At 42.5% G+C, this 15,518-nt stretch overlaps 1 protein-coding gene across 2 annotated transcripts in view; it reads left to right on the top strand.

Moving 5' to 3' along the window:
* REXO1 (RNA exonuclease 1 homolog) overlaps window positions 1–15,518 on the top strand; it is a 76,411-nt gene that overhangs the window by 30,786 nt on the left and 30,107 nt on the right. For both annotated transcript variants that reach the window (XM_074939265.1, XM_074939268.1), the window contains exons 3-7: window positions 2,942–3,043; window positions 6,634–6,835; window positions 11,199–11,362; window positions 13,816–13,953; window positions 15,025–15,148. In XM_074939265.1, the coding sequence (XP_074795366.1) occupies window positions 2,942–3,043; window positions 6,634–6,835; window positions 11,199–11,362; window positions 13,816–13,953; window positions 15,025–15,148 (730 nt within the window). The remainder of the gene's footprint in view (window positions 1–2,941; window positions 3,044–6,633; window positions 6,836–11,198; window positions 11,363–13,815; window positions 13,954–15,024; window positions 15,149–15,518) is intronic.

The raw sequence follows: 15,518 nt of genomic DNA, 5'->3' as shown, positions 1-15,518 counted from the left end.
AGCTCCATCCATGGAGACATTTAAAACTAAGTAGGGCAAAGAACTAGAAAACACGCTGTCAGTAATAATCCTTTAGTGGTCTCTGGGATGATAGGGTAGAAACAAACTAATCTTATCCTCCATCTTTTTGACATCCAAGTTAACGAGACAATGAGGAGAAACCCTCAGCTAAATGCATGTCTGGCTGTAAATGAACAGAAGCACATGATTTCATGTCAAACATAATGCTGTTAAGTTTTCTATTGGGGATCACTTCATTTTCACCATAGCAGGTGTTTCTGGAAATCAAACTGGGAATAGACTCTAGAAAAAACCTGACTTCCTTTATTCAAAGAAACCCCGAAAACCTTTATCGCCAATATTCTCTCTTAGGCACATCTGACTGCAATGAAGGGTACCAAAGAGTTACATTTAGCTGAGACAGGTGTATTGTATGGGCTCACTATGTCCGGAGTAAGGCTTCATAGATGAAGGTGAGATAACTAGATGCATTCGGCATGTGTTGAACAAAGCATGATATTAAAAGACAAATGCTCCTAAGCAACTGAGAAGTCACTGATTGTCATTGACTGAAACCACAACTGCTGTAAGGAGAAGAGAATTTTGCCCCATGAAAGAATGATCAGCTAATAAAGCTTCTGATTCCAGATATTACTTGCTGTAATGGCACTGATCAGAGCCTAACGTTCTCTCTTGCTGACAGGTAAAATTACATTTGCGACACTCATGTTAGAACCTTGGTGGAAGAAATCATAAAGGAGGTTTCCCTGTTACTTGATTCTGCTGGTTTAATAGTTCAGAAGAAAATAATTACTGCTTAAACACATGCGTTCTTTTTATGGTATTTAGGAAAGGGTAGGTAAGAGATGTTTAATTGTCTGTGCTTCCATTGTCAAAAGCCTCGCGCTTTAATAAGAAGGTCCCAACAATAGCAATAAACTCTACCTTGCCAATTTTAAAAGAAAAGAGTTTAACAACATGCCGAGTTGCTTATAGCAGGAAATGTTTATCATCATCTTCGAGCTTTCCAAATGTTGCATAGTGCAAAAATGGTGGAGTTCTTATAACTCTTCTTCCCCTGAAAAAGTACAGAAATGAGGGCTCTAATTCACTTCAATGAAACTGTGCAAATGCAGTGTTCTGGCGCAGAATGGAAATGTTCATAGGGCAACATTCTCACAGCAACTAACTGGACCTTGCAGGCACAGCATTTTATATTCCTTCATCAAGGCTTTAATTTTCCCTTTTTGGAGAAGGATTCCTTCCCTTGCACCCCATATCTATTGAAGATTAAGAGGAGAGAGTTGTTATGGAGAAATTCGTCTTTTAAGAGGGCGAGATCCCTCTGAGTAGGTGCTTATTTAGGTGTGTTCTGCTTTAAAAAAAAAAAAATACATACACATTCTATCTATACCTAGTATGTATGTAAGATTGCACACTGAAATGACACCTATTTTCATTTCTAAAAGCAGCCTGGAGCCCCAGATCTCAGTGAGTTGTTAATTTTGAAGGTATTTATAGGGCCAGATTTTTAAAAGAGCTCAGCACTCAACAGCTCCTATTTAGGGACCTAACAGGATCATCCTGCTGGGATTATCTGCATATATCTCATCTAATCCGTTCCCTGCCATTGCAGGGGCCTCGGACATAGGTCTTCCTTGTTCTCTGCCTGTGGCATACAGTTTAGTCTCTCGAGGACTGAAATGCTTTGGTCTAACTCAAGTATTTGGGCTTAATATAGGGGTATCTGGGTGAAATGTAATGGCTTGTGATATGCAGGAGGTCAGACTAGATGATTTAAAAGTACCTTCTGGCCTTAAACGCTGTGGAACTCTAAGTGGTCAGATTTAAAAAAAAAATTAATCTCCTGTTGAGGCCCCTAAATAATTAGGAGCTGACCAATTTTGAAAACCTGGTCATAAATGTCACAATGGGAACTGCTGGGGCTGAGCGCTTTTGAAAATCTGGCCCTTGCTTAAGTGAGAACTGAGCTTTTCCTAAGATCACTTCTGTAGTTTTGTCTAAACTCAATTTCTTTGCGAATGTGAAATTTCGCTCCATTGAGAACTCTGCTAGTGGCTCTTTTGGAGCATTAAAAATAAGAATGATCAGAGCATGGATATGGCTCTAAAAAAGTTAATATGTGCAACACTTACTGTACATGCCTGTATAACTCAAATAGCTAAATAGAATTTTTTCAACATTTCTAAACAGGTTTGTTTGTTTGCTAGGAACAAGCCTGAGGTGTCAGCCCCAAAGTGGCTTTTTATCTGGCAAATCAAGTGTCTGGAAACAGGAGCTTTAATAAGCATCTTCTCTACTGCAAAGCTGTTGTTCTATTCTGGGGTTTCTGCCTTGTGAACAAAGCATCTCTGCGTTTGGCACCACAGTCCCCGATGGATTAGTCTTGTATATAGCTGCAGGGGTGCATTGTTTCTTAAATGCAGAATAGTGACACTGGAGGCTCAGTGACCTGCAGCTTTTCAAGGCCTGCTCTGTGAGAGATAATTATGTGGGACCAAGAAATTAACTCATCTAGAGTTTAATTAAATTCCTTGGTTTTAAAAAGGTTGCTAACACATGGATGTATGTAAGTGGTTGGCAGGTAAACAGCACTGCTGAAGCATTCAGTCTTTAAGGACGGCCAAGAGAGTAGTGTTGGTAATAGATTAAACCAAGGCATCCTATCGTAAGGTCCGTGAATGGGCTGCATGGGTGGGAACAGTAATACCGTTATTCATTTGCTTCACTGGTGCCTCTTATTTTGAAAGCTGGTTCTCTTTCAGTAGTTTAGCAGCTGGTGGTAGTTTGTACTCACCTGCTGTCTGGAAGTAATTTCCCTTTATGATTCCATTATCTCAGAGGGAGGCGTTCCAAACATCCCCATGGAGCAGACACTTGAGTCAATTCAATTTTGGAAGTTTGCTCTTTTGTTTTGTAGCCACTGAAAGAAGAGGCAAGTGAAGAAAAGATGGATGACGCTTTAACCACTCTATTTCCTGGCCAAAAAAGGAGGATCTCTCACCTTGCCAAGCAAGGAAACGTAAGTGTAAACCTCATTAATGAGAATACAATTTGGAGAAAGTGTTAGAGATTTCTTTCCCATCATATGACCACAATGTACTAGGAAACCACACAGGCTGTAGGTGAAACAACCAAAACATAGGGAAGTTGACTGTGATATATTTGCAGTGGAACCCAGTTACATGGAAGGTCTTTCTTTTCCCCACTGAATAACTTCACTCTGAAATACAGTTTGACTTCCAGTAAAGTTAATGGCAAAACTCCCATTGGCCTTCAGCAAAAACAGGTACCAGCCCTGTAACTGGACTTGCTTTCTGCATGTTGTGATGCACTGACACAGTCTAGGATTTTCATGTTCCATCAGTATGAATGTAGCTTCATTAGATCAAAGTTAACTGTACACAGGTTACCCTGGGTATTTAAGAAAGCTTATTAAGTTTGTCTTGCGAAAGCAAAAAGGTTAACAAGGCATATTGCCTGACTTTGAAGTACTGCAAATCTGAGGGGTTGTTTTCCTTGTTTGTATTTGCTCCATTTTAACCGGCTGAGTATCTCGTTTTTCAACTTTTTTCTACACATCTGAATTTAAAGTATCTTCAGAAAACAAGAAAATAGGCCATCATCATTTTCTTTCATTCAGGTTTTTTCATTTGTTTGCCATAGTTTTTCCCTCCAGCTGCTGAAGACAGATTATTCAGTTTTATATTGCAGCAGGAGAAGAATGAAGGTTTAAGCATTGATCTAACCAGGATTTCCAAAATGAATTGTTCTTCCTTTCCACACAGTCTGGAAAAGAGTGTTTTTAACCTTTTAAGTCTTGAGGTCAGTGCAATGCATTTTAGTTAATTACATATCTTCAGCCAGTTCGTTTGTTTGATAAGGCTCTTTTTTATAAACTAAGGAGATAAGAGATTGAAGTAAATGAGTTGGAAATTCATTAACTCAAATATTCATTGTAAATATGTACACGTTAGGCATTTATGCATCTTTAGATAAATTTTCTTAATGCAGTTTCTGACCCCAAAGCACTTTTCAAAACCGTGAGGTAGCCATAGTGCAGTCACTGTCCAGGCAAACAGCAGTCTTGGTGTGCTCAGCAACGGTTTGCACCCACACTTAGACATCGGAACCTGATCTATGAAGAGAATGTTGCCTAGGAGGTGGTATTATGCCTCTTGCTTTCATGTCATGCCATGGGATCCTTCACTTCTTCCGTTATTGTCAGAAAACATTTACTGTGTGTATGCATGCAGAGTTAGATTCACGATATTGCTACATGCATCCAAATGGTATGGTATGCGTTGTGTTCCTTGCCGCTTACATCTCAAGAACTTCAGTAGAAACAGAAGAAAAAGGTGGTGTCTCTTAGTTGAGGTTTTGAGTGAAGGGACTGGTGAGCAGGTAGAAAGCCATTCACGTCCAGTTCTGTAGTAATCTAAAGTTCCCCTCTATTCTCTGTTTACTCTGACACCAGTTTCCAGTAGATACTAATTTGCTCCCTAGTTTGCAGTCTCAGCAAAAAGGCCAGATACCTAATGGGTTGTAGAGACTGCCCTCCCCTCTGAAAGACACTAGATGTGGACACCAAGAGTCAGGTATGAGGTACATCGACTGGGAAATGTGGGGAAGTTTGCACTGCTGCTCCCTCTTTGGTATTTGTTCTCTTGCTAGAAGGTTTCAGTCTTCACTGCTGTCCATTCTGGCACCTTTCCTGCATACTGAATTCCCGCATCAAAGAAAATGCATACACAGCTTTGTTGCACATGAGTATTGTTTCTCAGAAGGTGTCATAAATATAAAGGGAAGGGTAAACCCCTTTAAAATCCCTCCTGGCCAGGGGAAAAATCCTCTCACCTGTAAAGGGTTAAGAAGCTAAAGGTAACCTCACTGGCACCTGACCAAAATGACCAATGAGGAGACAAGATACTTTCAAAAGCTGGGAGGAGGGAGAGAAACAAAGGGTCTGTGTCTGTCTGTATGCTGTTTTTGCCGGGGATAGAACAGGAATGGAGTCTTAGAACTTTTAGTAAGTAATCTAGCTAGGTATGTGTTAGATTATGATTTCTTTAAATGGCTGAGAAAGGAACTGTGCTGAATAGAATGACTATTCCTGTCTGTGTGTCTTTTTTGTAACTTAAGGTTTTGCCTAGAGGAATTCTCTATGTTTGAATCTAATTACCCTGTAAGGTATCTACCATCCTGATTTTACAGAAGTGATTCCTTTACTTCTATTAAAAGTCTTGTAAGAAAACTGAATGCTTTTTCATTGTTCTCAGATCCAAGGGTTTGGGTCTGTGGTCACCTATACAAATTGGTGAGGATTTTTACCAGACCTTCCCCAGGAAGTGGGGTGCAAGGGTTGGGAGGATTTTGGGGGGAAAGATGTGTCCAAACTACGTTTCCCAGTAAACCCAGTTAAAGTTTGGTGGTGGCAGTGGAGATCCAGGGTCAAAGGATAAAATTAATTTGTCCCTTGGGGAAGTTTTAACCTAAGCTGGTGAAAGTAAGCTTAGGAGGTTTTCATGCAGGTCTCCACATCTGTACCCTAGAGTTCAGAGTGGGGAAGGAACCTTGACAGAAGGGTTCTGTTCCTATGTGTGAACAGACTGCTGAACTCATAGAATCATAGAATATCAGGGTTGGAAGGGACCCCAGAAGGTCATCTAGTCCAACCCCCTGCTCGAAGCAGGACCAATTCCCAGTTAAATCATCCCAGCCAGGGCTTTGTCAAGCCTGACCTTAAAAACCTCTAAGGAAGGAGATTCTACCACCTCCCTAGGTAACGCATTCCAGTGTTTCACCACCCTCTTAGTGAAAAAGTTTTTCCTAATATCCAATCTAAACCTCCCCCATTGCAACTTGAGACCATTACTCCTCGTTCTGTCATCTGCTACCATTGAGAACAGTCTAGAGCCATCCTCTTTGGAACCCCCTTTCAGGTAGTTGAAAGCAGCTATCAAATCCCCCCTCATTCTTCTCTTCTGCAGACTAAACAATCCCAGCTCCCTCAGCCTCTCCTCATAAGTCATGTGCTCTAGACGGAACTCTAGTTGTTCCGTTCCGATGCTGTAAACTCAAGTGAATTGGGTTTTTAAACAAACTAAAACTGAAGGGAGCTGCCTGTAATGATAACTATTCTGGAAGACTAGCATGACCTCCCCTTCCATCAGCTGACACACGGAAACCTTTATAAACAAAATAAGCCTATGTACACGCTACAGCTTAGGTCGGTATAATTTATGTTGCTCAGAGGTGTAAATAAGCCACCCACCCTTCTGAGCAACGTCAGTTACAACGATCTAAGCGCTGGTGTGGACAGCACTGTGTCGGTGGGAGAATCTCTCCTGCTGACATAGCCACTGCCGTTTGTGGGGGCTGGAATAATTAAGTCGACAGAAGAGCTCTGTCCTGTTGGCTTAGAGCGTCTGCACTAGCAGCCCTACAGCGATGCAGCTGCACTGGTGTAAGCGCCATAGAGTAGCCATAGCCTAAATCCAGGGACCTAGAGTTGTAAAAGAGCCTCTGTCCTTTTCTACTCTGAATGAAGGCCAGGGGTCTGGACTTCAGCGAGCAAACAGGTTGATTTTAGAATCCTTTATATCTGTGCAGGCAGATGTCCCGAACAAACCAGTAATCCGGCCGTACCGCCCACCAACTGCCCAGGAGGTCTGTTACCGGAGGATTCAGCTGGCACAGCAGCAGGCAGCCCAGCTGGCTGTGGCAGTCCAAAGGGCCTCTCTTGCCTTGCCAGGAGAAAAGAAAAGGATTGCTCACGTGCCAAATGTAGCGCTTTCCACAGCAGCAAAGCAGAGTAAGTCACCGCTAGCTCCATTAACCGCTGTCCTTTCACTTTCTCCCGTTAAAATGACACTGTCTCCTTAAGAATGTTTTAAAGATAATAAAAGCTCGAGGTGTTTTGCAGCGAGAATACAGGAAAACAGAAACATTCCTCCATTTGAGGTAGCATTAGCCAAGTTCAAATCTTTGTGTGCTGGGCCAGAAGTCAGGGATGTTGTGATTTTTTCCCTTTCTTTCCCTTCTCCTCCAAACCGAAAAATCCCATATAACATGGTTCCAAAAAGAAGTTCGTGGAGGCTAGGTCCATCAATGGCTGTTCACCAGGATGGGCAGGGATGGTTCACTAGCCTCTGTTTGCCAGAAGCTGGGAATGAGCGACAGGAAATAGATCACTTGATGATTACCTGTTCTGTTCATTCCCTCTGGGGCACCTGACATTGGCCACTGTGGGAAGACAGGATACTGGGCTAGATGGACCTTTGGTCTGACCAACTGTGGCTGTTCTTATGTTCATTGTTTGTTTTCTGAAAAGTAAGAAACTCTAGGAAGTGCACACAAGTTTTATGAAATGAAACACAAAATGTATGCTGCATAATCCATGTCATAAGTGTATTTATTGCCATTGTCTTAGCAAAACAAGAATGCCGTTGTCAAATTTCCTCTCCCGTGACAAGTTAGACCTAACACACTTTTGTATCTGCCCTTAGATATAGATACATTTTTACCAATTTATTTGCTTTTTCAATATCTAGCCTATTACAAAGTTCAGGAGAATTTGAATATTCTAAAAGCATGCTGGACTCATGCTAAGCTGGCTGGATAGGGGTTCAGGTCTTCTAAAAATTGACAAAATTCTGAATGCAGCTGGTCCTGTCTACTGTGACTTTACTTCCTCAGTTTTCCATCATTTTAATACAATGACCTGAGGCACTACTGCCTTCACAAACATAGGTACAGGTAGAAATCTGGATCTTCGGTTTTAAATGCTGGAAGAGAAAGAATGAACTTATGTTCCCCCAGCCGTGATTTGGCCACTTCTCCTGTTCAGGGTTTTATAGAATCATAGAATATCGGGGTTGGAAGGGACCTCAGGAGGTCATCTAGTCCAACCCCCTGCTCAAAGCAGGACCAATCCCCAACTAAATCATCCCAGCCAAGGCTTTGTCAAGTCTGACCTTAAAAACTTCTGAGGAAGGAGATTCCACCACCTCCCTAGGTAACACATTCCAGTGTTTCACCACTCTCCTAGTGAAAAAGTTTTTCCTAATATCCAACCTAAACCTCCCCCACTGCAACTTGAGACCATTACTCCTCGTTCTGTCATTGGCTATCACTGAGAACAGTCTAGATCCATCCTCTTTGGAACCCCCTTTCAGGTAGTTGAAAGCAGCTATCAAATCCCCCCTCATTCTTCTCTTCTGCAGACTAAACAATCCCAGTTCCCTCAGTCTCTCCTCATAAGTTTTGTGTTCCAATCCCCTAATCATTTTTTTTGCCCTCCGCTGGACATTTTCCAATTTTTCCACATCCTTCTTGTAGTGTGGGGCTCAAAACTGGACACAGTACTCCAGATGAGGCCTCTCCAATGTCGAATAGAGGGGAATGATCACGTTCCTTGATCTGCTGGCTATGCCCCTACGTATACATCCCAAAATGCCATTGGCCTTCTTGGCAACAAGGGTACACTGTTGACTCATATCCAGTTTCTCGTCCACTGAAACCCCTAGGTCCTTTTCTGCAGAACTGCTGCCTAGCCATTCGGTCCCTAGTCTGTAGCGGTGCATAGGATTCTTCCGTCCTAAGTGCAGGACTCTGCACTTGTCTTTGATGAACCTCATCAGATTTCTTTTGGCCCAATCCTCCAATTTGTCTAGGGCCCTCTGTATCCTATCCCTACCCTCCAGCGTATCTACCTCTCCTCCCAGTTTGGTGTCATCTGCAAACTTGCTGAGGGTGCAATCCACACCATCCTCCAGATCATTAATGAAGATATTGAACAAAACTTGCCCAAGGACCGACCCTTGGGGCACTCCACTTGATCCCGGCTGCCAACGAGACATGGAGCCATTGATCACTACCCGTTGAGCCCGACAATCTAGCGAACTTTCTATTCACCTTATAGTCCATTCATCCAGCCCATACTTCTTTAACTTGTTGGCAAAAATACTGTGGGAGACAGTGTCAAAAGCTTTGCTAAAGTCAAGGAACACCATGTCCACTGCTTTCCCCTCATCCACAGAGCCAGTTATCTTGTCATAGAAGGCAATTAGATTAGTCAGGCCTGACTTGCCCTTGGTGAATCCATGCTGACTGTTCCTGATCACTTTCCTCTGTTCCTGATCACTTTCCTCTCCTCTGAGTGCTTCAGTGGTTCAACCTATAACCTTTGTATTTGAGATCAGTAATGTTGGCAAAATAATGAAAAGGTTCTGTAACTTCTCTGAATGGCTTTTTGATTTTATTTCTATGTAGTTCCATTTTTTTTTAATTTCTTCAAGTCAAATTTTCACTGAGGCTCTGACAGTGGTATGTAGTCTCCCAAGTCCCCCTGAAATGTCTACTTTTTAAAATGTAGTGCCTTTCTTTTGGGTCCCTCATCTGCATAAAATGTGTGTTTATGTGTTAAGTTTTCATGCTCGTTGGAAATGTCAACATACTAGTTCTAATTGCATGCTAGTGTATAGAGTTCCTCTAGACAGGGCATCTGTCAGTGTGACTCTTTCTAAGCTAGTTAGCAAACCAAGCTTTCAAACAACTCATAACTCCACCTACTACCTTCTCTTCAACATTCAGTGACCGTTGAATCCTCCCACTAGATACTCTTCTCTCTCCAGTCACAAATGACTTTGTCCATTCCGTGTTCATATAAATACTTCAGAATGACACAAGTTCAAAAAGTAGAAAAATCTGGGTTGACTTTTTTTCTGGGTAAAAGCTTTCACAGCACTATAAGCATTACTTACCTATCCTGGGTATTGTCAGTACTACAGATACCCTTAGCCCATGCTGACGGCAAAGAAGGTCTGGAGATTATAATCTAGAATCTTCTATTTAGGATTTTTTGGATGAGAAAAGATGTTTTAAAAATTATTGGGTTGTTTCTTGGAAACAGAAACTCTGACATCTGTATTTCCTTCTGCTTACAAAATCTGCCCTGCCATGTGTGAAAAGAGAGCCAGCCACTTCTCCATGTGTAGTGTGAAAGCAACGTCCTCTAACAGAATTTTAAAGGGGGAAAAATTGCCCCAATATATTAGTGGCAAGACGCTCTTCTTGCAGATGTGTTTTAGAAAGGCTGTTTTGGGGGAAGAGGATCTACAAGACAATCTTCTTAGTCCACTAAGGATATGAATAAACTTTGGGTTAAGAGGGATGTTGGCATATATTTTTTTCAAGACTCAAGTCACTGCACAAGTGAGACATCAGATGCAATATATTCAGCTGAACGTTGCTAACTGTATTTAAGAGAATACAGAAGGTGAAATTCGGGCCCCACTGAAGTAACTGGGGGTTTTGCCATTGATTTCAGTGGGGGCAGGGATTTCACCCCCAGTGTGTTCACCCTTTTGCTTTTCTGTTGTTATAATATTGACTCATCCTGAGGTGGTTTCTGCTACCTAGCTTTCATGTTGCAGATGTCAGGGTATTCTGTCTCCTTCCTCTCCTGCATTTGTGGCATCATTGAGATCTTTTTGTAATGACTTTTCTGGTATCTGAGTGTCCATGGTAGTGACTGAGTCCTTAGCTTAGCCTCTCTGAGCCCTTCCCTCTTGCTGAATCATAGAAGCCATTATTTCAGGAGGGGGACAGGTACTTCCAATAGCAACCAAGAACTCTTCTGATCAGGTGATGAATGAGTCCACCTGAGACTCTTCAGAATACCTTCTGATGCTGTTAGGGCATATTCACTGTGATATTCTTAACTGCTCTTCCCGCACCATTTGAGGACATCACATTCATGCATTCAGTAAAAGTGACTATTTTATCACATCAGGTTGTGTGGAAGAAGAAAAACCCAAGAGCATTTACACGGATCACAATGAGTAGGAGTGTGGCAGGATTTAACTTCTGCCAGTGCTCTTTGCATTGTAACCAAGACGTCTGTAATTCTGACACTCCAGTCAAAGACTAACTGTGTAGCACATTGCAGCAGAAACTTCTACTGTCATCACTACACGGGTTGGACACATCATCTAATTTAACAGACCCACTGAGTTGTTTCTCCATTGACATGGCAGATAAGCACAAGGAATTAAGCTTGCTACCATTCCTGAATCCCAATGTGCAGTGCAGTCCTTGAGCTCTGTGTACCCAGTCTGACAAATGAAAATGTGGATGGAATTTCGGTCTAAAATTGTATTTTCTGTACCTTGTAGTCACTGTGGGCATTAAGAAAACCATTCCAGTCAGCAGCGTTACAGCCCCCAATGGCTCTGAGGCACCTGCTCTTACCCTGAAGGCCCGTACGCTAACTGGCATGACATCTAAGACCACTACTACTGCTTTACAGAAAAGAATAGCACATGCTCCCAGTCTACAGGTAAAACAAACTCTTGGCATATCAAACCCATCTCCATCGTATGTTTTCTCCCTTCATTCCACACTGGTTTGATTGTATGTAACTGTGTGCTGCAGCAGGCTCCGGGAGCAGTGAGATTCAGCTAGCTGCTGCCATGTTCTAACTGAGTTTCCCACTCTTATTGTGTTTGCCCTACCTAGGATTACATAACTGTAACATTTAGTGGGGCTGCAACGTATAAACATACAAGTCCTTGATCAAATGCTTCTCTGATCATTCGACTCAGAGTGACATTGAGGGCAGAAGTGGTTTCTGTCCTAAAAATAACCCTTTGAAAGCCACCTGGATGTATCTGCAACTGAATTCTAATGTTTAAATATACTGTAACCTTATACCAATTCTGATCTCTGATCTTGTGGCTGTGCCCTGTTTTTATTGTCTGTGTAGATTTGTAGCTGTTTGGGGCACGGACCTTGTCATCCTGTGTGTTTGAAAAGTGCCACGCTGTTGTTGGGTGAAAAGGGTGCATTTCCATCTTGTTAACTCACTGGAGTGAGGTCTACATAGAAATGCTTTGGTGTTTTTTTTGTTTTTTTGGGTTTTTTTTAGTTTTACATAAGGTGTGGATTTAAACTGGTCTAGTTATACCAGTATAGCCCTCGTTGTGGACACTCTTATTCCAGAATAAAAGTGGCTTTTTTCAGTTTAGCTCAGGCTGTGTCTACACTGCCACTTTCAGCGCTAACATTTTAGACATTCAGGGGTGTGAAAAAACACACCCCTGAGCAACTAAAGTTTTAGTGCTGAAAAGCGCCAGTATAGACAGCGCTTTATCGCTGAGAGCTCCTCGTTCAGGGTGGTTTATTTTTTTATCGCTGGGAGAGCTCTCCCTTGGCGATAAAGCGTAATTCCACTGCCCATGTCACAGCGCTGTGTAGACATACCCTCAGACTCTTCCCAAGTGACACAAACTAAATTGGGAAAAGGCATGCTGAATGAGTGTCCACACAGGAAGTTATACCTGTATAACTACATCCGTTGTAAGTTACACCTTAGGTTATGTTGGAAAAACTTTCCTGTGTAGATAAGGCTGTCTCTTAACTAGCAATATGAGTGATTTTCAGTGGTGTTAAGTTAACTTCATTGAACAAACATGACTGACAGAAGCACCCTTTCTGCCTGTCAAGACGGGGCCAATGGCACTACATAAAACAAATTTTCATCCTCCATTGGAGCAATTGTTGCTGCAGGTCCCTTTCACCCCCCCAGTCTCTCCTGGTGCACCTTGGTCTTAACTTGCAGCATGTGGGCTATTATGTTCCTGGGTTTATGTTGGGTGGCTTTGTGATGTGGGCATACAGTTTGTAGGAAGAGACTAAAAGCATATCCCTTGTGATATAAGCTGGCATTTAGAGTATGTCTACACAGCAGTCATTAGGTGTGATTGCAGCACATGTAGGCATACCCAAGCTAGCTTTGATCAAGCTAGCTTGAACAACAATAGCAGGGAAGCAATGGCCGCACAGACTAGCTGCTTGCAGGATCCTGGGCGGGGTTGTACCCAAGCAGCTAGGCTGTGCCTCTACTCATGCTGCTGTGGCTTCTCTGTTGTTGTTCAAGATAACTAGCTCACAACTGGCTTGGGTATGTCTGCCGCTGCTTCAGTCACACCTCTGACTACAGTGCAGACAGACCTTCTTAGGAAAACGGCAGTGGCTGGTTGTATCCTAGTCAAATACAAAGAGTATTTGTAGTCCGTATTCCAAGACAAAAATCATTAGGGCAGAGAAAGTGCATATCAGTTACTTCAGGGTAAAAGTCCTTACAAGCACTTTGTAGTTGGCACACACAAAAATCTACAAAGTCAGGAAATTCAGTAGCGTAATTAAACTTACAAGAACCCCAAATTGCGAGTATGGAAATTCAGTTAGGTTGCCAAACTATCTTATCTCAGCCCCTTAGCGTGTTGCCAGCCTCCCATTTTCCCTTCTTTGCAGGTGGAGTATCGGAAATGTGCACCACAGACCATTGGTTTTATGTTTGGTTTCATACAGTCATGTCTCCGATACGAAGTGTGATGCTTTGTCACCACACTAACCTTGACTCTTTTAATGTAAGTGCTACAATTTTAATGGTCTGGGAAGCTTTTCTATGTAGACATGCTAGCTTTGTGTCTAACGCCACTGAGGCTACTTGGCTGCCTTGTGGAATCTTAAGGCCCGATTCCACTTGGCTGTAACAAAACACCCTAAAAATGTCAATTCCTCTTTATAATAAAAATACCGTGGGGGAGTTGAGCAGTTGCAAATGTTATTTTTGCGACTGCAAATGATGCACATTGTACCGGGGTTTGAGAAGGTTTTCAGAAAGGAAGTCACAGCACTATTAATAACACCTGGGAAACATGAGAGACCCAAAGCAATTTGTTTTTTCAAGCCCTGCACAACCTTTCATTCCTTTCTTTTTCTCTTTAGAGCGCTAGCTTAAAGAGGCCCGTTATTCCCACTGAGTTTGGTGCCAAAGTCCCAACCAACATTCGCCAAAGGTATCTCAATCTCTTCATTGACGAGTGCCTGAAGTTCTGCTCTTCCTCACAGGAAGCGTTTGACAAGGTCTGTGTTGGCATTCGCTTTTAAGTATGAAATTTGGAGTGGGGGATTTTTTTCTGTTTGTCATGATCATTTTGGGTTTTGTTTTCTAGCTGTGCTCCAGCCAATGCTACTTATTCAGGAGTGAAGTAGGTGAAAAATACATGTGATCCTTAGAAAAATGGCAAAGATTACAATTCCAGTGGAATTTCACCTTGCTCTCCGCTGGGAGATCCATGCATGGTCCCAGGGAAATCTCTTCCAGGTTCCTGAACGAGACTTTGAAACAACCAGAGTTAGACTCTAGAAAATCCTTCCCAAGTTTTATTCTGAACCCAGAGTATGCTGGTAAAGGCCTTCTGGAGATTGTCAGTCTGTACAGACATGCATATGGTGCAGACATGATCTGTAAAGCTCATAATTCATGTTACCTCGCTATTGAGTCTCGGTGCCTTGATTTTAAGGAGCCTCACAGTAACCTGCTAACGGATCATTAGTATTTCCTAAGGCAGAGTTGAGAAAAGCATGTGCTTTACTTTCGGAAACCCTGACCACTGAGGTCAGTTGGGTAAATTCAAAATAACATATGCCACACGTGTCTGGTGCACAACAAACTCTGAGGGTTTTTCTTGTGACATCTCCCCTTTCCCACTCCCAGTAGGATATGTTCCTATTGCAACCAGGGGATGGTTCTGAGGGTGAGTGGGTTCTTATCAGCCATTCTGGATAACCTCCCTTTTTGCCTGCTTCAGACCTCTGTGCTTTCATGTTGCTGCAGGAGGACTAGTGATCAATTTTTACTAAGACAGCGTCCAGGACTGCGTTATGAATCTAGTTGTCCATGTCTAGAGTTCAAATGCATCCCCTCCATGACCTGCTGTTAACACTGTTGCCCCACAAGACCGTTTCTGAACTAGTGTCTCTTGTCTTGTGTCTTGGCACATTGCTTCTGAAACCCTTTGTTGGTGCCAGTTGTATGGACAATCACTGTATTATCACAAGAGGGCGCTGTGTTCAAGAAGAATCACACTCTCTCACACAACTAAAATCGAATGCGATAAAAGAGCAGGTGGTAACAAACTACATTATTTGCAGGCTCTGTCAGAGGAGAAGGTGGCTTATGAACGCAGTACCAGCCGGAACATCTACCTGAACGTGGCAGTGAATACGTTAAAGAAGCTAAGAAGTCTAGTGCCCAATTCCCCGCCTTGTGTAAACAGTACGTACTGCACTGTGGATTTTCAAATCCAAAACCATGATGGGATTAGAGGCAGCGGAGTGAAACGCATTGAAAAGACAGAGCCATTTTTCAGATACATTAGGATTGAAAGGCAAGCAACTCGAGTTAGCTTTATAGCCTTGCAAGCTTTAATAGACCTCCTCAAGAGGAAAATCCTGCAATGCTTTGCTGGCTGTCTATACCTAAATGGAGATAATGCCACAAGGATGGGGTTTTTTTAGCACAAGTTCCTTAAAATGAGAAATCCTGCTAATGGAGTAACTTTCACATGGTGCCTTCAAAGTGTGAGACTCATCCATCACCGCAGAAATCTGTAACACACATTAAGCTTCAAGAGAGAAAAGAAGAG

Source organism: Natator depressus, chromosome 25 (genome assembly GCF_965152275.1).
Source record: "Natator depressus isolate rNatDep1 chromosome 25, rNatDep2.hap1, whole genome shotgun sequence".
Lineage (NCBI taxonomy): Eukaryota > Metazoa > Chordata > Testudines > Cheloniidae > Natator > Natator depressus.
This window is presented reverse-complemented; position numbering and strand designations above follow the sequence as displayed.